The sequence below is a fragment of the Camellia sinensis genome, chromosome 12 (genome assembly GCF_055761805.1).
Source record: "Camellia sinensis isolate YWXY chromosome 12, ASM5576180v1, whole genome shotgun sequence".
NCBI lineage: Eukaryota > Viridiplantae > Streptophyta > Magnoliopsida > Ericales > Theaceae > Camellia > Camellia sinensis.
This window is the reverse complement of record NC_138972.1, coordinates 111447565-111472119: the sequence shown is the minus strand read 5'-3', so window position 1 is coordinate 111472119 and position 24555 is coordinate 111447565. Positions and strand designations below refer to the sequence as shown.

The 24555-nt window shown below is 38.9% G+C and overlaps 1 protein-coding gene across 8 annotated transcripts in view; it reads right to left on the bottom strand.

Annotated features, from left to right (window-relative positions):
* Positions 1-245: 245 nt before the first annotated feature.
* Positions 246-24555, bottom strand: part of LOC114290700 (E3 ubiquitin-protein ligase SP1) — a 36480-nt gene continuing 12170 nt past the window's right edge. The window contains exons 7-12 of one of the 8 annotated variants that reach the window (XM_082899582.1): positions 17246-17358; positions 16994-17104; positions 12309-12352; positions 12105-12213; positions 11044-11164; positions 246-658 (exon numbers count right to left, since the gene is read on the bottom strand). In XM_082899582.1, coding sequence (XP_082755708.1) covers positions 11062-11164; positions 12105-12213; positions 12309-12352; positions 16994-17104; positions 17246-17358 — 480 coding nt within the window. In that variant the 3' untranslated portion in view covers positions 246-658; positions 11044-11061. Of the gene's footprint in view, positions 4217-11043; positions 11165-12104; positions 12214-12308; positions 12353-16993; positions 17105-17245; positions 17359-24555 lie in introns of all 8 variants that reach the window. The other 7 variants (XM_082899583.1, XM_082899587.1, XM_082899588.1 and 4 more) reach the window with 7 other exon arrangements.

Below are 24555 nucleotides of genomic sequence, written 5' to 3'. Positions count from 1 at the left end.
AGCCTTGTGGTATTATTATTCTTGTGTGAAAGCTAAGTATGGTACTAATAAATTAATGAGTATTCATAAGGGGAATTTCTACATAAATTCCTTTTGGTTACTACTTTTGCTGTCCAAATAATTAATGAGTAATATAATGGTTTGGGATTTTGCAGTAAGAAGAATAATAATGGTTTGGGATCATATTCCAACTTTTGCTGCACTTATTTTCTTTACCTAGAATTATCTAAAATCTATCCTAATCATTAAAGAAGTCATCAAGGGATTTATTACTTTTTAGCTGTTTCAAACAACATTATCATGCTGCTTCAGAAAAAAGAAAAAAGAAATGAAAAAAAGAACTCACATGACTAAATATATACAACAAGATTCTCTAAGGGCGTAAAATTCTGACAATAACAATCTTATCTGTAAGAATCTCTTAGATGGATAATTAATTGGAAATTATTGAGTGGATAACAGTTGTGCGGGGTCCACAAAAGTCATGGGATCCACTGGAAGTGAGCTAAAGTGTCAAGCAATGACTAGTGCATAGCATTAGCTAACCTGTGCCACATCGTGCTCCAAGAGTATCTAATAACTTGTGGTAAAGTAACCTTCTCGCTACAAATGCCCAACTTCTATTTTTGTACTTGACGGAGTCACCTCTGAGGTGTACCTGAATGCATTCAATATCAAATTTACTTCAAATTCTAAGAATTACAACTACGTTCAGCTAAGTAAAGTAGCATAGATGCGGATATGCGTGACATGACACAACAAGATGCTGGCATGGCGATTTTCAAAAAATGTAGAGAACACGATACACTTGGGACAAGTTAAAATTTTATAATTTTATAAATTTATTATGTGTCAAACATTCCATAACTTAAAACATCAAGATATCATTCACGTAACAATTGCATTACAAAAAATATAAAAACAATTATAAAACATTGAAATATACATGATGTATTCATCTTAAACAGGGGCAGAACAACAATTGTATCACTAGGCAGTCCATTCCTCACAAACCGAATAACCCAAATTGCATATTAAACAAGGGCATATCAGCCATAATTTAATGGACTCTGTCAAAGACTTGTAGAATATGCAGACCTAAAAAAAATAATTCCTATTAAGAATCCTAGTCTCTTCGTCTTCTCTCTCCCTGCATAAATTATTGCATATTTTTCTTTTCCAACATAAAAATAACAGGCAGACACATTCGAGTGAAAAATCATGACTTTTGGGGGTGTTGAGAGCTTTGCCAGCTTTATTAGTATATTTATTATGGGTAAATTACACTAACCAGCCATCAGGTTTGGATAAAATATCAAGTCGCACAAGTTTCAGATAATTACATTGGGCTTTCTTAAAGTTTTAATTCACATAATATTAAACCCCCTTCTCTTTAGTAATTTGTTCATTATCTTCAACCTTAAATGAACTGGCTGCTGGCCATACGAATGTCAGGGGAAAAAAAAATACTAACAAATTAATTTTGAGGAGTTGAAGAAAAAGGTGGCGTTGGGTTTTACTATCCACTTGCGGGCAAAAATATCATTCAACAAGCTCACTATGGTGACAAAACAGTGATTCATGCCCAGACCCAGTGAAAACAGTGTTGCTTATGCTCTGTTATCTCGTATAGAAACTGTTCATTTTACACTTCACTCCAAACCACACGGCAGTTATGAGTACATTTAGAGGATTATGTGTTTTCAGACTAAACTGCAAAGAGAAAAATGTAATTCACCCTTAATTACAATTAGTGACCATTGATTTGGACCTATTGGAGGTCGTCTCTTTTGAAATAAAAATTAAAAAATAACCGTGGTGACACTAGTCAAATGTTGAAAACAAATTAATACTTAACCAGGCCCGCCCATCTGGCCTAAACTTACCAGTCAACCCACACAACAATTGGGCTGGCCAGCATGATAGTTCTAATGAACTCAGTCCGCAGCCAATGGCCACAAGGTTGCACTCAAAAGCATCTTCTCTAAGAAAATATCTCGGGTGAGGGGGTTGTCAGAATAAGCAAACAATTCATAGTTTATTGATCTTCACTTTTAAGGTGATCCATCCCTCCAAAGAATTATCACCAAAAACAAAATCCTCCAAAGAAGGGTTCGGGGTTTGCACTTTATTAGTGGCAAGATTTTTTTGTAAAATAATTTTCTACCACTCTATTCTGAAGCATGGTACGAGAAATTGTTTTCAATTGTTAAAATTAAGAATAATACTATACAAACGTTAAAATTATAAAATGAGACCAATCACTTAAAAACATAGTGCCTATCTCGACATTTTATGGATGTTACCCTGAAGCATCCATAAAGACTACCCTGAAAGAATTGATTGGATAAAGAATCTGAGTTACAGCAGATTCATCTGTTTACAGTCTGATTTCAGAAAACCAGTGTATTTCATATCAACTTTATGCTATAATATATAAGAACATACAAAATAAGCAACCAACCAACACATAGTACTAAACTTACATGCACACATGAACACATTACTCACAATCATCAAAACCAACATTAATCATGATATATCAAATGCTTTCCTCAACTCATGATGCTCTGCGCTTATTCGTGGTCTTTGAAGCTAGCATTCATTTGATGGAGATGCTCCTTCTGTCACCAACATGTGATGTCGTTCTGATCTTAATCTTTGCCTGGTTAAGATAGTTAGTGACCTTATCATGAAAGCTATAGAGTCTCAATCATTTTTTTCCACCACCACCACCCTCACCAACATTTGATGTAGCTCTGATCATAGCTTTAGCACGATTAATATAATTAGAAAACTTATCATTAACCATTCTGGGTAAACTACCAATAGCTCCTAATAGCTTGACTTAATTCCCATCAAGTCTTATTGAAAATAAGTCTTGATAATATTGTCGTTAAAAATAATTTTTTTATGACAATTTTTTACATACATCACTAAAAATTGACAATTAGCAACTTTTTTTCGTCATGATTTTTATAAATTGTCGCTAAAACTTACAATTAGTGACCTTTTTTTATGACAAATTTTTCACATAGGACCTATTAGACAATAAATCCACTTATTAGGACCTACACGTAAGTACCCCTAACATTTTCTGGCTCCAAGTTTTTGCCCTTCTTCCGCATTAGATTGAGGTGGTGGCTCATCGTCTTTCACAAAGTATTGTTGCCCCACTTGCCCATTCTTTTGAATGGAAATATTTGTTTTCGCTGTCTGCTCTTAAGTATTAAATACGATTGGAACTTCTACATAAATAACTTCATGAGTTGTCTTCTTTTGATCAGATGACAGCAGCAAGAACTTGGAGCAGTGCTAGCGGCTTTCGAGCTTTGTGGGGAATGCAAAGTGTGATGAATTGTGTTGTAAATCCTTTTAGACACACCCTCAGAGTTCATGCTGGTTGGGTTAGTTGCCATTGAAGCGTGAGCTGCAATGGGCAAGATGTATTTGCTTGGAATTGGAGGTATGAGAGCTGCTTAAGATTGGGGCGTATGACAACAGAAAGAGATGTGAATTAAGCAGTTTAATATGGGAAATAATATGGGGGCTAGCTAGATGGTACTGTCCTTGTGTAAATCTAAGCATGGTATAATAAATGAGTACACAAAGGGAGAATTTCTACCAATATTCCTACTGGCTACTTTAGCCGCCCAAATAAATTAATAAGTAATATAATGGTTTGGGGTCTAGTAGTATTAAATAATAATGGGTGTTTCGGATCATATTCCAACTTTTTCTGCCCTTCTTTTCTTTATCTAACATTAGTATCTAACATGAATTCTAATGTCAAAAGAAGTCATCAAGGAATTTAATACTTTTTAGTTGTTTCACATAAGATTATCATGTTGCTCCAGGAAAAAGGGAGGAAAAAAAAAGAAAAGAAAAGAATGAAATAGTGAACTCACGTGACTAAATATTTACATCAAGGTGGGCACCATATTCAGTATAAGCAGCATCAAATTTTGACAATAACAATCTTATTGAGTGGCATAAGCCACGTGGTGACATACATACAATAGTTAGATGAGATCCACAAAAGTGGCGGGATCCACAACAGTGGGGTAAACTGTTGAGCCATGACTAGTGCATAGCATTAGCTGACCTAAGCAATGTCGTGCTCCAGGACCACCCAATAACTTGTAGTAATTAACCTTGTTAGTACAGATGCCCAACTTCTAGTTTTCTACTTGACAAAGCCACCTCTAATGTGTACCTGAAAAACCGGATGCATTCGAAATCAAATTTACTTCAGGTCCTAAGAACTACTACCATAGTTGTCAAATCGGGATTCGTATCATGAATCGAAATGGCCTCATACCAAATCACGAATCGAATCGTGAATCGTAAAGATTTGTAACTTTTTCTAAATTACTTAAAAATATATATATCTATACATTTAGATGTTAAATATATCTTATGAATACAAAATATTTAGATTTAAATCTATGAAAATGTTATTTTAAATGATAATCACATAGTTTAATAAGTAAGAAGTTAACAAAGGTTTCCATTGCCAATATGGGTAGAGGCCGATCCGGTGGTGGAATTGTGGGCGCCGGTGACCGAGAAAGATGGGGTTTCCGGGCCGAATATGGCAAGGACGGATTTTGGGCAAGTAGGGCAGGGTTTTTAGCCGAGATTGGGGGTGAATGAATATTTGCACAGATTTAGGAGAGAGGTGAGACCCATGGGTTTTCAGGGTAATATTTCCCAGCCTGTGGGGGCAGCGGTGGGCCATCTAATGGGGTCTAAGGGAGGGCAGTTGGGCTGGAGACAAGCCTAGGTACCTTATAACAAAGAAGTGGGCCAACATAGGTGGATTGTGGTCAAGAATAAGGGGACTCAATTGGGGGCCCAGGAAGTTAAGGGGCTAGGGTCTGTGGCCTATCAATCTAGCCCACAAGGGGATGGCTTTTCAAGCCCAACAGAGGGTGGTGATTTGGGCCTTTCTGGGCAGCTCAATAGTCTTGTAGATCCTTTTGTGGGTCGGTTTGAGGATGTGATGCGTTGTAGGGCTTCATGTGACCTACATCCAGGTGAGTCGGATCGGGTGGCTTTGATAGGGGCAGGTGCCCACCAGCGAGGATCTGAGTTGCCGTCCGGACTAGAGTTGGTGGTCCACTGTGCCCTATCAAGGATCGCGACTGGTAGTGGCGTCATAGAGTGGCTCTTCACAGTCGGCGGCCTCAGAGTCAGATGTGCTGGAGTTAGAGATGCCTCGCGATGCACCATCTGCTGATGAACTAGGGTCGCGACTGGTAGTGGAGTCGGAAAGAGGTACTTCACAATCAGCAACCTCAGAGTCGGTTGAGCGACAGTCTCACTTGGTGATAGAGATGCCTCGTGATGCGCCTTGGGATGACCAAGGTAGGAAGGGGCACAATAGTGATGGACAATCACAGGTCTTGGAGCTGCAGCTATTAGCAGTGCAGGATAGTGAATTGGTCGCTTGTTTGAAACAAAAACAGAGGTTTGAGGATACTGGTGGATTATCGGGGAAGGAAATCCCTTCGGCTGAGGCTGTGTCCCAGTGGGTGTTGGATCGGATTAGTGAAGTTAGTCGTTGTTGGGACTGTCATTTGAAGGCCACGAAGAAGAGGCAATGTGACTTTTTGCGACGGTGGAGGCTTCATGGCGGCAAAGGACTCCTAGTTCAGGGATGTCTCGGTCATTGGTGACCCTTTCTAAAGGTAATCAAGAGCTCAAAAATTTGGAATGTACTGTGAATTATGATCATGGTGTGAGGAATGTAGGACGAGGTGAAAGGAGAGATGGGAGGGGCCCATTGTTGTTGAAATGAAGTTAAAAATTGTATCGTGGAATGTGCGGGGTTTGAATGATAAGGACAAGAGGGTGACGGTGAAGGTAGTGTTGCGGAGTGCCAAAGCGGACGTTGTATGTTTACAAGAGACGAAGATGGAGGTGGTGGGGGTGGAGCTGATTCGCGAGGTGTGGGGGGGTGGGGAGGTTTGTGAAGTGGACCTTTTTGCCCTCTTTAGGCAGGGCAGGTGGGGTTCTTCTCTGTGGGGATAAGAGGATAGTGGTGAGGGAGGAGGAGGAGGAGGAGGAGGTAGGAGGATTTTCTATATCATGTTTGTTCCGTTGTGTGGTGGATAATTTCCAGCGGGGTTTTACTGGGGTTTATGGGCCTGTGCAAAATTTAGAGCGGGGTCTGTTGTTGGAGGAGATGGAGAACATATGGGATGTCCCCTGGTGTGTAGGGGGTGATTTTAATGTTGTTCATTGGCTATCGGAGAAGGCAGGGAATGCGAGGAGCTCGGAGGCAATGCGGGCTTTCTGTTCTTTCATTGATGATTTACAGTTGGTTGATTTACCTATCCAGGAGGGCAGGTTCACATGGTCAAATGGTCGGAGTTTGTCTCGAATTGATCGGTTCTTGGTTACTGTGGACTGGGAGGAGCACTTTTCTGAGGTGGTTTAGATTCGTTTACCTCGACCTGTGTTTGATCATTGGCCCATTTTGCTGGATAGTGGGGGAATCCGATGTAGTCCTACGCCATTTCGTTTTGAGAATATGTGGTTGCAACAAGAGGGTTTTCTAGAGTTGGTTCATGGATGGTAGAATTGCTACGTAGTTCATGGTTCTCCTAGTTGTGTGTTGGCTCAAAAATTGAAGATGTTGAAAGCGGCCTTAAAGACTTAGAATAAGGAGGTGCTTGGTTGGCTAGAGGGCCAAAAAGCTGCGGTGGTGTCTTTACTTCAATCCTTGGATGAGCTAGAGGTGCAAGATGGGCTGCCTACTGAGGCCAGTATTCGTAAGGAGGCGGTTAAATAGGATTTTGTTTGTATATCCCGTATGGAAGAGGTTTATTTTCGTCAAAAGTCTAGATGTTTATGGTTAAAGGATGGGGATCGAAATACAAAATTCTTTCACCGTATGGCCAATGCTCATCGAAGGGTTAATCAAATTAGTAGGTTGTGGGTGGATGGTCAAGAGCTGCACACAGATCGAGATATTAGGGAAGGGGTAGTGGGCTTCTACTAGAATTTATTCAGGCCACAAGAGGGGGTATGGCGGCCGAGTCTAGAAGGTGTTCAGTTTGATACGATTCTGGGAGAGGATCTAGAGAGGTTGGAGCGAGTTTTTACAGATGGTTTCACTATGGCTTTCTTCCAGCATTGTTGGAGCGTGGTTAAGGGTGAGGTCATGGCAACTATGGAGGATTTCCTAGTGTCTGGGCAATTTGAGAAGAATTTCAATGCAACTTTTTTGGCTTTGATTCCTAAGAAAGGAGGGGTTGACGATATTCGGGATTTTAGGCCTATTAGTTTGCTGGAGAGTATGTATAAGTTATTGGCTAAAGTGTTGGCAAATCGTTTGCAAGGAGTTTTATCGACTGTGGTGTCAGAGTCTCAGAATGCGTTTGTTGGGAGGAGGCAGATCTTAGATGCAGTATTGGTTACTAATGAATGTGTAGATTCTCGGATTCGTCAGGGGTGCCCTGGTTTGATTTGCAAATTGGATATTGAGAAGGCGTATGATAATGTTAACTGGGAGTTCCTCTTGTATGTAATGGGTCGTATGTGCTTTGGGGAGACTTGGTACCAATGGATCAAGTTCTGTATCTCGACTGTGCGGATGTCGGTGTTGATTAATGGGACTCCGGCGAGTTTTTTTTAGACACATCGAGGGCTTCGGCAAGGGGGATCCTTTATCCCCCTGCTATTTCTCTTAGTGATGAAGGCGTTGAGTAGACTGTTGGATAGAGCTGTGCGCGAAAGTCTATTGGAAGGTTATGTTGTGGGTTGATTGGCAAGGGCTCCTTTGGGGGTTTCGCATTTGTTATATACGGATGATGCTTTGATCTTCTGTGGTGTGGAAACAGCGCAGGTTGGTTATCTGCAAGATGTGTTTTGCTTTGTTTTGAGGTGGTTTCGGGCCTTCGTGTTAATTTGCAGAAGTCGGAGCTTATTCCAATTGGGGCGGTTGCTAGGTTACCTGTCATGGCAGCAGTGTTGGGGTGTAAGGTCTCGGTTTTTCCAATGTCCTATTTGGGTTTGCCGTTAGGGGCTTCTTTTAAGGCAAAGGGGGTGTGGGATGGAGTTGTGGAACGGGTCTAACGTCGATTGACAGGTTGAAAGTGCCAATATTTTTCGAAAGGCGGTCGGTTGACTTCGCTTAAGAGTGTGTTGAGTAGTATCCCACTTATTTCATGTCGGTCCATGTTATTCCAGTGTCAGTGGCGCATCGGTTGGAGAAGCTTCAGAGGGACTTCTTGTGGGGAAGTGGTGGTGATGATTTTTAAGTATCATTTGGTTGATTAGGGACAGGTTTGTTAACCCAAGCACGCTGGAGGGCTGGGGGTGCAGCGGTTGGTGACTTTTAACCGAGCCTTGTTAGGGAAATGGCTCTGGCGTTTTGCTTTGGAGCCTCACAAATTGTGGTGGCAGGTGGTGGCGTCTAAATATGGGCTGGGCAGAGGGGGTTGGGTTTCTGGGTCTGTGACCTGTACTTATGGGTGTGGGTTATGGAAAGGGATTTGGTTGGGAAGGGAGAGTTTTGGAAGTGGATAAGGTTTAAGGTGGGGGAGGGGAGTAGGATGCGGTTTTGGAAAGACAAGTGGTGTGGGGAGTTTGTGTCGGAGACCTGTTTCCCTTTGATTTTTAATATTGCGATAGATCAAGATGCATTGGTGGCTTCCTATTTGGATGGTGGGGGTATGGTGGTCTGGGATATTCAATTACGACGGGAGGTTCATGATTGGGAAGTCGATCAGTTGGTGGAGTTGTGGGGCTTTTTATATGGTTTGGGGACTGTCGGGGTGGGCCCAGATGTATTGGTGTGGACTGGGTTGGGGGCAAAGGGGCGATTTACAGTAGCATCATTTTATTGGAGGTTTGATGGGGGATGCTAGTTGGGTCTATCCTTGGACAAGTGTTTGGGTTATGGGAGTTCCGACTAAGGTTGCCTTTTTCATGTGAATGGTAGCTTTAGGTCGGAATCTTACTTTGGATAATTTGATACGACAGGGGCACATCCTGGTAAATTGGTGTTGTATGTGTTGTGAGGATGCGGAGACAGTGAATCATTTGTTTCATCATTGCTCGGTGGCTTCATGTTTGTGGAGCTTCTTTTGTTCACTTTTTGGACTTACTTGGGTTCAACCGTAGGAGGTGTTAGATTTTCTTTGGGCTTGGCGAGGCGTTCATCTTGGTCGGCGGTAGCGACGAGCTTGGTTATTAGCTTCGTTCTGTTTGATGTGGTTGCTTTGGTGAGAGCGGAATAGACGTACCTTCTTAGAGGTTTCTCATAGTGTTTCTTGGTTACCAAGTCGTCTTATTCTAGTTTTGTATAGTTGGCTGGAGAGTAAGGTAGATCCGGATTTATTTGTGTTTTTAGATTTTTTAGATGAGATGATTGGTTAGCCCTTGTTTTATTGGTTCCCCTTCCTAGGGTGGTTTTCTTGTATTGGTTGCATCATTGATGCTTTCTTAATAATATTTGCTTATCAAAAAAAAAAAAAAAAAAGGTTAACAAAGATTCCTATCTAAAATCACTATCTTACCTTTTTTTCTTTTTTGGATATCTCTTATCAACCATTTTTAATAAAGATAACAACCAAATATACAAACTATCAATTTCTAAAGTAACAATAATTAAGAACGATATTGATATTTGGACAATAAGCATACATACTTTTCTAAGTAACAGTGAGCCAATAATAAGAAAGAAATTTTAAAGCCTAAAACATTTTAAAAGGTATAACTAACCTCACACATGTAATATTCAATTTAGTAAAATAGCAATAGATAATTCATAGTGTAACTTTAATCTTAAATATCTTTAGAAAATATATTATGATTTTTTAAAAAGAAAAAATAAGAAGAAAAGTTAAAAATATGTTGGGTCTGACTGAATCTGATTGAGGCTTGGTTTGGCATAATAAAAAAAAGCCAAAAAGTTAAAAAGTCACTATCCTATTTAAGTCACATCATCTTATTTAAGTCACATCATCTCTCTATCACATCACTTCATACCCAACTCATATATCATAAAAAGTCAAGAAGTACACTTAGGGGGTGTTAGATTCAGTTCAATCGTGTTAGATTTTCAGTTCGCTCACTAGAAGTTTTAGTATAATTGCATGAATTATACTAAATTGATTTTCAACGTTCAGTTCTTCAAATCACAAAAGATTTTAATTTTCGAACCTCCAAGTGTCAAACGCACTCTGAAGACTGATGCATGCTACATGGTTTCCGTCACCTTAATGCTCTGAACCCTTAAACCTCCTCTCATATTGAACGCTTCAACCCCCAGCTTCACTCCTCCTTTCATACTTAGCAAGGAACAAAATAACTTAACCCACTACTTTCTAATCTCGTCCAAAGTCTGTCAATCAATTTTTTACCCTAACAGTATTGACTGTAGAAGATGGAAGTTCCTTTACAAATCCTGCTTTAACCTTTCTTTCTTACACCTTTTAGATATTAGGAGATGTAGTGGACTCAGGCAAGCCTACTTTATATATAATTTGACACGCTAGTGAACACACACCAAATTAAAAGAGTAACAAATTCTATTACATATTTGTTCCAAATATTGGCCATGTTTGGTAGCGCTTATTTTCAGCTTATTTCAGCTTTTAGCTTAATTTAAGCTATTTTGATATGTTTGGTTCAGCTTAACAATACAACTTATAGCTTTTTGTAAGTCAAAAATCAACTTATTCTTTGAGTGGGGGAGGAGAAGCTTAATTTATAAGTCAAAAATCAGTTTATGCTCACAGTTATAAGCTATAAGCTGTTAGGCTATAAGTTATAATCACTTTCCCGCAGCTCTACCAAACGTAGCCATTATCAACTTACAAAGATGGCTGTTCATGAGTCATTTACAGTTTTAGAAGATTATATGAAAAGGCTTATGAAGAACTGATCCAAATCAACTGTATTGGCAATGTTTCTTGAAAAATTTTAGAACTTCAATAGGCACCAACTGTAGTATATTATATTGGCCAGAAAGAAACAGGACATAATGAAGTTCCATAGCCATGAAGAAAGAGAAGTTCTGGCACTTACACTCTTAAGTGTGCAGCTTCAATGCCGGAAAGTCCTCACCACCTGCTCAACCCGTCGCCGACAAAGTGGACAGTTTATTAAGTGTAAAGAGCACGCTGTACAACAGCACATGTGTCCACATCTGAAAATCATAACCCCGTCAACCATTTAAGACCTGAGCAAAGTCAAACAGCTCTATACAAAATTAGATAATGTTCTACTTTTTTTTTTTTCCTCTCATGTTTTTAGCATCGAAACTTGGACTCCTCAATTTGGGCACTTTAGCATTGAGTTGTATTATTGCTCTGTAATTTTTTTAGCCATAATTAATAGCTGAATATATCTCATAGAGTGATTTTAACCATCTTGCATGGCTACATTCATTACATGGAAAGGCTTCAAAACCAAGCTAAAACCCTGAAAACTATACACCCTCATTCCTTGCTTATGCTATCCCACCTTAAGGAATCATTGCATTTTTTCTCCTCTTTCTCATTTCGTTTGGGTGGTGGGAGATGGATTCTTGAATGAAGTTAGGGCAGTCATTTTCAAGACCATTATTTTATGCATGTCCACAACAATATATACATGTAATACATGTCTGAGAAAGTGAACTGTCTCATAGTCCGATGAAATAGGTGGCAAACATGGTCCAATGACATGGGGGATTAGTGAAGAATTCAGATCTAGGAAAACAATGTTCCTGTGCGGCAAACATGGAACTTGCTTTCTTCTATGCATTAAGAGACCAGGTTGATGTAGTACAAGTGTCTAAATTTTGTACACCAAACAATGACCCATCCAGAAATTAATGCCATCTGACTTGTCAGATCATGAATAATTAGGTGTTAAACTTATTTCTATCAGGCCCACTTTCAGCATGAAAATATTTGGTAGATGTTTATGTATACACAAGAATGTGAAAGACCCAGCTGCTGAAGAATTTTTAAGCATGATTTAACCGCATGCATAAAAATTATTTAATGAAGTAGGCAAAAACTCCTCTTAACAAAAATAAGAGTTTGTGCATTCAATTTTTTCTCTGGCTAAAAAAAATAAGAAAAGGAAGTTGGAGTGCTTACGGGACAAAAACAGAATTGTACTCCTGCTCTAAGCATATTACACACAGATCTGGCATTAATTGGTCTTTTTTAGTACTATCTGATCCATTCTCAGCTCTACCATCTGAACCTGGGAAAAAAAGGGCCAAAAAAGCAACTTTTCACTATTACAATTATCCATCAAGGAAAAAATAAAAAGATAGAAGTAGGTACACCACAAGTTACCTTCATTATCGGGGCCTGGTCTTTTAGCTGCTGCAGCAAGAACCCTGCATGGAAAATAATTCTTTAGGGGCTGATAGCTCTGACAGATAAAGAGAAGAAGAAAATGGAGTGCAAGTTACTCCAAAAGGCAGGTTTATAGTTATATATATTATCATGAAATGAAAGAAAGCCAGACTATTATCCAGAAAGCAGAAGAACTATAGAGATATAACCCGGAATTGAAACCCAGTCATGATGTCAACTAACAATAATAATAATAATAATAACAACAATATAATAGTAATCTCTGATGGAAGAACTTCTTATTAGCCACAAGGCCCACAAGTAATCATTTAGTCTACTGCTCTATCATGTAACAAAAACAGCCCAAATCAAAGTTTTAAAAGGCTTTACTGAGATTTGCCTTGATGCTCGCCTCGCCTCGAGGCTAAGGTGAAACGTATCAAGGTAATGATTTTTAGATTATACTCCCCAAAGGGTTGCGCATCACAGTCTGAAGCATGCGCCTTAGGTGAGCATTGTACGTTTTTTGTGCATAAGCATACGAGGAGGACGCATATGAAGAAGTTGCCCTAGGATCTTGTTAAAATTAGTCTAGTAGATGGTTTAAAAAAAGGAACCCCTGTTGCAACTATATTCTATAAGAGTAAATGATCAATTGAGAAAAAACACAAAGTTAATATTCAAGTGAGAGCTCAACTAGTAAAGCTAAGAACGTTAATTTCACTTCTAATGAAAGCAAGTTTCCTTCTCTATACTAAAATGTTCAATGCCTTATGGAGAAAAGTATTTACACTTTTATATTTAAATTTTATTTAATTATTTAATAATTTAAAATATTTGATTTGATAACTAAAAACAACGCCCAATTAGTACATATTAATGTGTGTTTGGGAGAGGAAAGATTAAGTGCACCTAACCTTTGACATAATGCACAAAGTGGGGGCCCCAAGACTTAAAATTTGAAATACATACGCCTCAGTGCCTTAAGGCTTATGCCTCGTCTCATGAGAAGTAAAACCCCTCGAGTTACACATTCGCCTTGAAAAGCTTCAGCCCAAATAATGCAAGACAAGAAGCACCAGAACAAAGAAGATCTACCGCAGTAGATGGAAAACCAAACCCAAATCCAAACTCATGAACCCACCCAATTATACCCATTTAAAACTCATATTAACCTGCCCAAATCAACAAATAAGCTATAATGGGTTACTGATTGTCAATCCGTCTAAATGGGCACCCTCTATTAAGCACGGACACCTCTCAGGAGGCAGCGTATGGGTGTCGGACATGTGTTGCACTCGGACATGGACACGGACACGGACATGTGGTGGACACGTGTCCGACACTCGACCTAAAATGTCCCTTTTTTTTTTTTTTTTTTTGAATTTTTGCAGGCAAACACTCTTTCAGGCACTCTTGGACACGTTGTGGACACTTTGAAAACAGAGAGAAACCCTAACCAGGAGACAGAGAGAAATCCTAACCCATTGAAGATAGAGAGAGAGAGAGAGAAAGGGAAAGAGGAAGAGAAAGAACCTACTGAAGCCCTAGATCAAGGCTAGCTCTATTCGTCTTCGTCTCTGATCGAGGCTAGATCGAGCTAGCTTTGTTCGTCTTCGTCTCTAATCGAGGCTAGGTCTGCTCGTCTTCGTCTCTGATCGAGGTATGTTTTTCATTTCTTTCGCGTCTCTCTGTTCATCTCCTCTCTTTCTGTGTTCGTCTCTATTCATTTTCGTCTCCTCTCTCTCTGTGTTCATCTCTTGTTTGACTCTCTCTCTCTCTCTCTCTCTCTTCCCTCTTCCTTACTGTCTCTCTCCCTCTTTATTCTTTTTATTCTTTTTTTTTATACCTTTTTTGAAAATAAATAATATAAATAAATACAAATAATATATATATTTTTTTAATTTTACATATAATAAATAAATAAAAATAATATATATTTTTAATTTTACATATAATAATATATATATATATTGAGCGTGTCCCCAGCGTGTCATGTCCCCTGTTTTTTAAAAATTTGCGTATCCACGTGTCCGTGTCCATACTTCATTGGGCACCACTTCTATCACAAATTCTAAAAAAAAAATTAAAAATAAAAAAAAAATAGAAAAATAATAATTTTTTTAATTAAAAAATAATTATTATTTTTAAAAAATTTAAAATATATATATATATATATTTTTTAGGAAAAAATAAAAAACTTTTTTTTTATTAAAAAAAAAACTAATTTTTAAAAAAAAAATCTTTAGGAAAAAAAGAGAGAGATGAAGTAAATAGGTTAGATGGATTTATTTGTTCAACCCGTATCCAATTCAACCCAACCTGTTTAATCCCATTTATTAAATGGGTAGGTTTGGGTTGAATTGCTTTAAATTTATAACTTGTACTGATAATGTATGTATACTAAAGAGGCTATTCTACACGTAGTTGACTTCCACTTAGCTGAGAACTAAGAAGCACGGACACTTCTAAGAAGGTGACGTATCCGTGTCGTGTCCGTGTCGGACACCGACACTCTTTGGACACTCTTAGGACACGTGTCCGATACTCTTCAAAACATGTCCTATTTTTTAAATATTTTTAAAGAGCCGGACGCTCTTTGGACACTTGGAGGACACACGTGTCAATTGTTTAAACACATGTGTCTATTGATTATACATATGTGAAACTAATTATAAGTTTGAACAAAACAACTTAAGATACAATAATAAAACAAAAACCATATAAATTTATAGGAAATAGTGCTATATTGCATTTTTTATTATCTTTGAATGATATATTCATATATATAATATATAATAAATATATAAAATTATATATTTCATGTGTGTCCTCCACGTGTCGTGTCCTGCATTTTTTTAAAATTAACGTGTCGGCGTATCCGTGTCGTATTCGTGTCGTGTCACGTGTCCGTGTCCATGCTTCTTAGGCTGAGAACTTAAACTATTGTAAATACATGCATGTGGCTCTGCACATTGGAGGTTGAGCTATCACAAGGACATCTCCATGAGCCTTCCATGTTGACATCTCCAAAAGTCTTGGATCCACGTGTCAGCCTCATGAGGTGACGTGTAGATCAATAATACATCTCTACATGCCCTTGGACGTTGAGCCACACTGGAAAATGATAGCGCACAGAGAGCTTTAGCCTTTGAGCTCAGACAAAGGAACCATTCAAGATATCTCAGTCTCCTAATCCACTCAAGCAGCTATGCTCAAGGCAACACTGAGCTGGGCCAAGCAAACATCCATCTGAGTACATCATTCTCTCCACTAGAAGGCACGCTCAGCACTCCCCAGTCAGTCGAGCAGCCCCTCCCCCAACATGTCTCTCCATCACACACCTCCTACAATGTACACTCCCACCAAAGGGCACCCAAATGTTGTCATGACTCGTGCCAGCCTTGGTCGAAAGCAGGGCCTACAAAAACCCCCTTGGATTGGTGTCTTAGTCATGGGGCGATCAAGCAACCCATAATCCCGCCCAGGACCACCAAAGGACTTGTGGCTTAGAGGCTAGAGTTGACGGTTCGTCGATGTGCCCCCACCACCACCACCCCTCTCCTCAAGGGGGCATACACCTTGACCAATCCTAGAGAGGTATATGCCTCCACAAGACCTCATGCTCCGTACTTTGGACAAACCTATCCCATGCTGCCACCTCTGATAAAACCTCTGAGATCAGAGGATTGGTGCAAATGTTAGTTAGAAATATCTGAATTATCTGGAAGGCCACTATTTAAAGCACCATAAGAGATTTGCCTCACTAAACTTAGGAAGTAGCTTACATATTAGCTTATCTAGAATTACAAAGAGCTGACGAGGCTTTAACGCCTAAAAAATCAGTGTCTTTTTTTAATGTACTATTGTCCAAGAGCAATGACTTGATATCTGCATTTATACAAAATTCAACTTTTTCCTTTTTAAAATAAAAAAAAGGGGAACCAAGAAGACCTAGGTCCGTTAAATTTGAGTCACTAAGACGTGGAAATAGTGTAGTTTTGGTACTAAAATACTTTATACTAAATTTGCAATACTAATTACTGTTTAAGGAAGATTTATTAAATCTAGTCAGATTAGATATATATACAACCCCCCTTACTGTCAAGCCTTCAACTTTGTTACTCTGCAGCTCACCATACTGCCAACAGGCTCCATTTTATAATTTTTCTTCAATGATTACGACATGATCTATCATTCCACACTAGCAATCATTTATTCACCATAAGCATCAATTTTGTCATGACTTGTGATGCATCAAATCTATTCTTCTACCAATGAGAGAGCACCTTGTCATGACTTTGGGAGTTTGTGATGCATCAAACCTATTCTTTAACCCACGAGAGTTAACAGTCAGCCATTTTCCTTTCATGAAGCCTGTTGAATAATGGCATACCTCATTTGTTTCCAGAAGCTTACTTTCATCCAGATTTAATTGATTAGTGTAAATTCAGGAGACTGTTACAACAACAGCATATGTATCTATTTGTGCCTACCCAAGAGGATCTACTTGTGATAATATGTATCGATGGTTCTGTTAATGCAACATTGACAAACAAGAAGTGGCTTGTTCAGAGTGACAACATTAACAAACAACGTTGAATATGCAACACTTCTATCATTTGCCTTCCAAACAGCAATGATAAAACTCAGTGATAATGATAAACACCAGTGAAACATACCTTTTTCGCAATTCCCAATGGCGCCTTCTTTCCATGACATACTGGAATGCATGCTTAGCCAGCAGATACACACCAAACACAGTAAACCCTACTGAGGCATATTTATACCACCTGCAGGACACATCACTGTTAAGCACATAGAAGAAGAAGAAGAAGACGATGATGATGACGATGACGATGACGATGAAAGCATCATATCAAATATGTCTATATGCACTTATGTAAGTGCGTGTGAAAAATTGCTAACACAACCTTGCCCATTTCCCAAGGTTTGCAATGAGCTGGTCCATGGTTTTGTGAGAAACATAAAATGGCCCTTTGTGAGGTCGTTGAACGCGAATTGTTCCAATGTCATCTTTGACAGCCTGACCATACATTGAAGAAAAAGGTTATAGGACATGGCAATAATAACAAGTACACTAATATCTTAATGCATTTAATGGGCAAAGCGAGCACCCTTAAAACCACAAAAAGTTGCCGCAGCTGACTTTTATGCATCATCACTACACTAGTGGTGAATAATCATGCTACATGTCTGTAATTTTTCAGTTTAAGTATCAAAATGATTTGAATAAGTTTTTTTGAAAAGGAATATGTAATAATCCTTTATACGGGACACACATTCAACACAGATCTAAATTTCATTTTCTAATTTACAATGATCTTTATGGTTGTGAAACACAGAGGTCAATGCAAATTAGAAATAAAGCTAAGTTACATAAAAACAGGTATCAAAATGAAGTTACCATTCACTCTGACAATTACCCCCAAAAAACAGTATGGAAGGCTTGTGAGTTGACAGTCTACATAGAATATTTTAGCAGAAAAAGGTTCACACAGCCAAGCCCAAGTAATTTGGAAAGGCTCCATTTTATTAGATTTATTTTAACATTGTAGAAGCAAGTTGTACAGTTGAGACACCTAGGCAATTACTGTACAATTGAAACATTATATGATCATAAGACTAGTAGAAAAAAAGGCCAAATGAAAATCGAAAAAAATACATGCAGACATGGAGATAAAGAAATATGACATCTAACAAACGAAAAGCTAACCATAGCATGACATGATAAAAGAGTAAAAAGTGGTCACATTTAGCACTGTCTGGTTAATTGTGGAACTGAAAGGTATCTCAGCTGTTTTGAGAACCAAATTTCATTCAATTAGTCCATGATTGATGGAATACGAGTATTTTAAGTCTCAATTAGGACAATAACATCGATACAATGGTACTTGCAAAAAAATTATGATGACAACAATGGTGATAATGATAAGATAGGCCATTGGCATTAGAGTCTTAATCTGGATGTAAGAGTTTCCCCTCGTAAATTATAACTCTAGATTACTCATCATAGCCACTACCAATGTTTAAAAGGAGAATCACTGAACTAGATCGGATATATAATCAGATTAATTTTGAGTGAATACAAACTATCATCTTCGAAGACCCTTTTTAAACAAACATCATGGGCATAAACACGAAAAAATTGTCGTAGATGCATGATGATTTACGAATCTGCCACAATGTTGGTGTTGTGTTGCCCTTTGGCTTCATCCATAGTACTTGATATAATCTGACAATACACCTCATTCCATACTTTATCTTTGCCAAACCTCCTTCCCAACCAAAAAAAAAAAAACATGATTTTCAAATACCAGAGAGATAATCAGAAATATGTAATAAAATTTGTAAAATTTCAAACAAATAGGTTAATAGAACAATTTTACAATTCTAATTTTGGTATTTGAAAAGAAACTATGGAAAGGGATTTTGAACTACACAAAAAAATTTATTGCATGCTGTTAAAAGTAAGCAAGCCCCTCCCCATTTAAATTTCCTTAATTGGACAGATTATGGTATAGAATAAGAAAATAGTTGTTGAATACTTATCAAATCTAGAGAGAATAAATAAATAAATAGTCCTTCGATCAAAATACAGTACACTGATTATTGGGTGCAAAGATACAACCAATGTTTTAAAAACCGGACCAGTGAGTGAACTGGAAAAGGGATCAAGCGGACGGGTCACCGGTTCACTCGTCGGGTTGAACCAGATCAAACCGTAGCGTTATAATTACGTCATAAATAATTTTTTTTTAAATATAAAATAATAATATATAGAAAATAAATTTTCAATTTTTTTAAAATTCTTAAATATTTTCAGTTATGTTTTTCTAAACAAAAAAAGCATCCTAGATATAAGTCATAGCACTTCACATGCTAACAACAAATAAAATTAAAAAAATGAAAAACTCATTGCTCAAAACAGTAAAAAAGGCCCTCACTCACACTATTTCTGTGCTCTCATTCTCAATTTCCATAAAGATGAAAAACCCATTGCTCAAAACAGTAAAAAAGGGTCCTCACTCACACTATCTCTCTGCTCTCATTCTCAATTCCCATCTCTGTATTTCTATTCTATATTGTGTCTTGTGCGAGTGCATATTTTGATGGGTCTCTAAAATGGGTTCTCTTGAGGGTGGTCTTTCATTCAAGAGAGATATCAAAATCTACTTCATTCAACGAGCAACAGGAATTAGTAAAACCCACTTGGTCAAAGACCCAGATCGAGACTCTCAAGATTTGTATTGTTCAAGAAGATTGATTATCTTATCTACAATGAATTTGGACTGTGGGTGTCTTAATCCTTGTTGCAAGAAGAGTTGAGAGCTAGAGTAGAGTTGAGTTGAGTTGAGTTGAGTGCTGCGTTAATGGTGATTATGATTGATGAAGAGAGAGAGAGAGAGAGAGAGAGAGAGAGAGAGATGCAGCTGTGCAAGGTTGTTGCCGAAAACGCCCTAGATCTTCTGCTGCTGATGAAGAGAAATGAAAAGAAAAGAGACAGATTTGGGGATTTATATACATATATATCAACTCTGCCAGGGTTGTTAGCAATTCCGCCAGTCCCAAGCCCAGGTTAAGGAGGAGAGTTGTGTGTTAGGTAGCCGACAGCCAACACGTAAAAAAACCGCTAAGATTCCTTATGAAAATGAATCCTACTTTGAATCGTTTAAATGCTAAATCGTTTCCCTCAAGTGACGCATTGCGCCTGCCTCCGGGTGTTTCGAAAAGTGAGCAAGGGGCGCTGCATCGACGCCTGGGTGCAGTGAAAAATGGGCAAAGGTTCCTGCGTTTTTCTAGACGAGCGCGGGTAAAGAAGCCAGTCCAAGACTATAGGTTTGGGGCAGTCACTTAGAATATAGGAACCTTAACTGGTAAGACGATGGAATTGATAGATGTTAGGATTAGGAAGAGACTATGAAGCACGGACACGTCTCTGGAGGCAGTGTATGGGTGTCGGACACGGACACGAGTCGGACACGCGATAGAAACGTGTCCGACACTCGACCTAACGTGTCTCTTTTTTTTTTTTTGAATTTTTACAGGCGAACACTCTTTCGAACACGCTTGACACGTCGTGGACACGTTGTAAACAGAAAGAAACCCTAACCAGGAGAGAGAGAAACCCTAACCCATTGAAGATAGAGAGAGAGAGAGAGAGAGAGAGAGAGAAAGAGAGAGAGAGAGAGAGGAATAACCTGTTGAAGCCTAGATGGAGGCTAGATCGAGTCCTCTTCGTCTCTGATCGAGGTATTTCTTTCGCGTCTCTATTCGTCTCCTCTCTCTCTGTGTTCGGCTCTCATCGTCTTCATCTCCTCTCTCTCTATCCATCTCTCTCTGGTCTCGCCTCTCGCTCTCTGATCGTCGCCGTCGCCTCTTGCTCTCTGTTCTGGCCGTCGCCTCTCGCTCTCGCTCTCTGTCTCTTCCTGTTTTTTTTGTTTCTCACTTTCTCTTCCCTCTTCCTTGCAACCGTGTCCGAGTGTCTCCCTCTTTATTCTTTTTTCTTTTTTATGCCTTACTTTTGTAAATAAATAATACAAATAAATACAAATAATATATTTATTTTTTAATTTTACATATAATAAATAAAATAAATAAATAAAATTAGTATATATTTTTTAATTTTACATATAATAAATAAAATAAATAAATAAAAACAGTATATATTTTTTAATTTTACATATAATATATTAAAAAAATTACATATATTAAACATGTCCCTAGCGTGTCGTGTCCCTTATTTTTTTAAAATTTGTGTTTTTGCGTGTCCGTGTCGTGTCCGTGTCCGTGCTACATAGGGAGGAGAGTTAGTATAGCTTTCGTACAAGAAACTAAGTGGACAGGGGAGAAAACTAGAAAAATTGAGGATACCGGTTTTAAACTGTATTATAGTAGTAAGGATAGACACAAGAATGGGGTAGAAATCTTAATTACTAAGGGTCTTGTAGAGAATGTAGTAGCGGTCATTAGGAAAGGGGATAGGTTTATGTTAGTTAAACTAGTTATTGGAGGAAATATAGTGAACATTATTAGTGCATACGCCGCTCAAGTAGGATTAAATGATCAGACTAAGAGGGATTTTGGAAGCAAATGAGTGAGATCTTACAGGAGATACCCGTAGGAAAGAACCTAGTTATAGGTGGAGATTTTAATGGCCATGTAGGCATAGATAAACTAGGCTATAAAAGGGTGCATAGTGGATACGGTTTTGGTGACAAAAATGAGGCTGGAGAGAGTATCTTAGATTTTGCGTTGACTTCTGACTTGGGGGTGGCCAATACTATGTATCAGAAGAGGGAGGAGCATTTGATAACCTTTAAGAGTGGATCAGTTAAGAGCCAAATAGATTACTTCTTAGTGAGAAAAATGGACTGCCTAAAATACAATGATTGTAAGGTGATTCCTAAAGAGAGCTTGATCTCTCAACATAGGATTTTGGTACTAGATTTATGTTTTAGAGGACAATACCGAACTAGGAAGGATGGTGGGCGTCGTAAGACGAGATGGTGGGACCTAAAAGGGGATAAATTAGAAATATTTAAGAATAAAATAGATAAGGAAGGTACTTGGGACTTGAAAGATGATGATAACACTATGTGGAACTCGATGGCCAATTGTATGAGAAGAATTTCAAGGGAAGTGCTTGGAGAGTCGAAAGGAACGAAACCCAGCTTTAGGGAAACTTAGTAGTGGAGGGAAGAGGTTCAAGCGGTAGTTAAAGCAAAAAAAGAGTGCTTTAAAAAGTGACAAAAGGATAGAACTGAGGAAAACCTTAAGAGCTATAGATTGGCTAATAAGGAGGTCAAGAAAGTAGTGAGACAGGCTAAGTTGAAAGCTTATGATGACCTATATACTAGACTAGCTAGTAAGGAGGGAGAGAAGAGGCTATACAAACTTGTTAAGATACGGGAGAAGAAAATAAAAGATTTTAATCAAGTTAAGTGCATCAAGAGTGAAAATTCTAAGGTATTGGTGAGGGATGAAGAGATTAAGAAAAGATGGAAGAACTATTTTGAGAAACTATTAAATGAGGAACATGAAGGTACGGCAATAGGGGAAGACATAACCAGTAATATGATAAACCAAGACTATGGATACTATCGCAGGATTAGAAACTTTGAAGTAGAGATTGCACTTAAGAAGATAAAATCAAATAAGGTTTTAGGACCAAATGATATCCCTATTGAAGCTTGGAAGTGTTTGGGTCAAAAAGAGTTGCTTGGTTGACTAGGTTGTTTAGCAAAATTTTATTGACTAGAAACATGCTAAATGATTGGAAGAAGAGTATTTTAGTGCCAATCTATAAGAACAAATGAGATGTCCAGAATTGCAACAACTATAAAGGAATCAAACTAATGTGTCATATAATGAACGTGTAAGAGAGGGTGATAGAACGCCGATTGCAAGATATAACAGAGGTGTCAGAGAATCAATTTGGGTTTATGCCTAGCAAGTCAACAATGGAAGCGATCTATCTTTTAAAGAGAGTGTGGAGATGTGGTTTCGGAAATACTCTTCTGATCCTGGGAGACGCTAGTGACCCTCTTCTAGTCACTTGAAAAGGAATAAACACTCCGGTCGGAGGTGCCGAAATTAGCACTCCGACGGGCAAATCAGTCTTTACACTCAAGTTTACTTGTATTCTAAATTAAGCACAATAGTTCTCACATACCTCTTACTGGCTAATATTCTTCTATTTATATCCTTTCTCTCTTAGGCCTCGGGATTAGGCCCACTTTCTGTTTGTCATTCGGCTTCCTTTGTAGCAAATTACTTTTTACTCGGCCGAATAGGGTATGATTTGGATGTGGGATGAAGCTGAATACTATACATACATCCCAGTCCCCCAAGTTCATATACTCGGCCTATTTCCGACCCCCATTATTCGACCCCCACAATTGCCCCCCAAACATTCCACTAATGACAGTTGCTTGGAGTGTTTGGTTTCGAACTTGAAAAGTCAGAGCCGAAATTCGGCGACTGACCCCATCTCCAAGGCAAATGTCTGAACACACGCTTCTCGGTCATCATTTCAACTTCCCGCCCCTTTGTACTCTCCTACTTACTATGATTTAAAAATTTTGACGTCTTTTCAAATGCACACGCTTTCAGATACTTGCCGCTGGACTGTCTTCCGCGTTGTCTCTGCAACTTCCTTTCCCTCACTATCCTCTTCGTCTCTCATAAGTTCTCTTTGCCTGGTTTGTTTTTGGTTTCGAGTATTCGTGTAAACTGTAGGAAATGGCAAAACACCTAAAAGATCTCCCTTCGGATCGAATTTCTGGCTTCCGACGCCATTTTTCCATTCCTGATGACGTCCGTCTGTCATTCGTGGCAACCGGCACCCTCGATATGGAGAGGCCTCATGAATCCACGATCGTTTTCCCTCTCCTATCAATCGCAGAGGGTGGAGTCCGATTCCCACTTCATCCACTCCTTAGGGCTGTGCTCTGCCATTGGAGTTTAATCCCTTCCCAACCTAATGTTAATTTTTTTAGAATTGTAATGGGGATTATCGCACTAAACCATCGCCTTAGGATTAACCTCGGCATTCCTGCTATTCGGCATTGTTATGCCTTGGCCAAGTCTTCTGGTTGGCATGGGTGTTACTTCCTTAGGGCCAAGGACACCGACCATCAACTAGTGACTATGCTTTCCAGCTCTGGAAAGCGAGTCGATGATGTTATGATCGTTGTCTAAGGTAATTGGGAATTCGGCGAAGGCGATGATCGCCTCAATCCTATTCCTAGACGAAGGGGTGAACCAAGTGGCCATGTAGCTTCTTTTATTTATTTTTTGTTATATTCATAAAGCTTCGTTTTCGAGACCTCGTGGCTTTGCTTGTGCAGGGAACAATTTGAAGAAAGTCCTGACTTCAACCAACGACGCCGTTCTTTCGGAAATCAAGGTTGTGCTCAGATATTTCGGCCGACCGAGTCTTCAAAAACAGGGAAGGGCAGCCCACGTTCTTCTCCGCTACGAGCCGACCTATACGACCTTCTCGACGGCAGAGAACATCCCAGTTCCGAAGGGTGAGGAGTTTCTTACCGCCCTTATCCTGACCGATTTCAAGAATTTGAGGCAAGTCGGTCTTGAGGGGTCCAATTCAGAACGACCAGAAGTAGTTGAGGTTGTCGAGTCCGATCAGTCCGAAACCGAAGAAGAGGCTTTGCAGTTAGCCTTTGAGGAAGCCGGCCTCAACTCAGCCGACCCTCCGTCC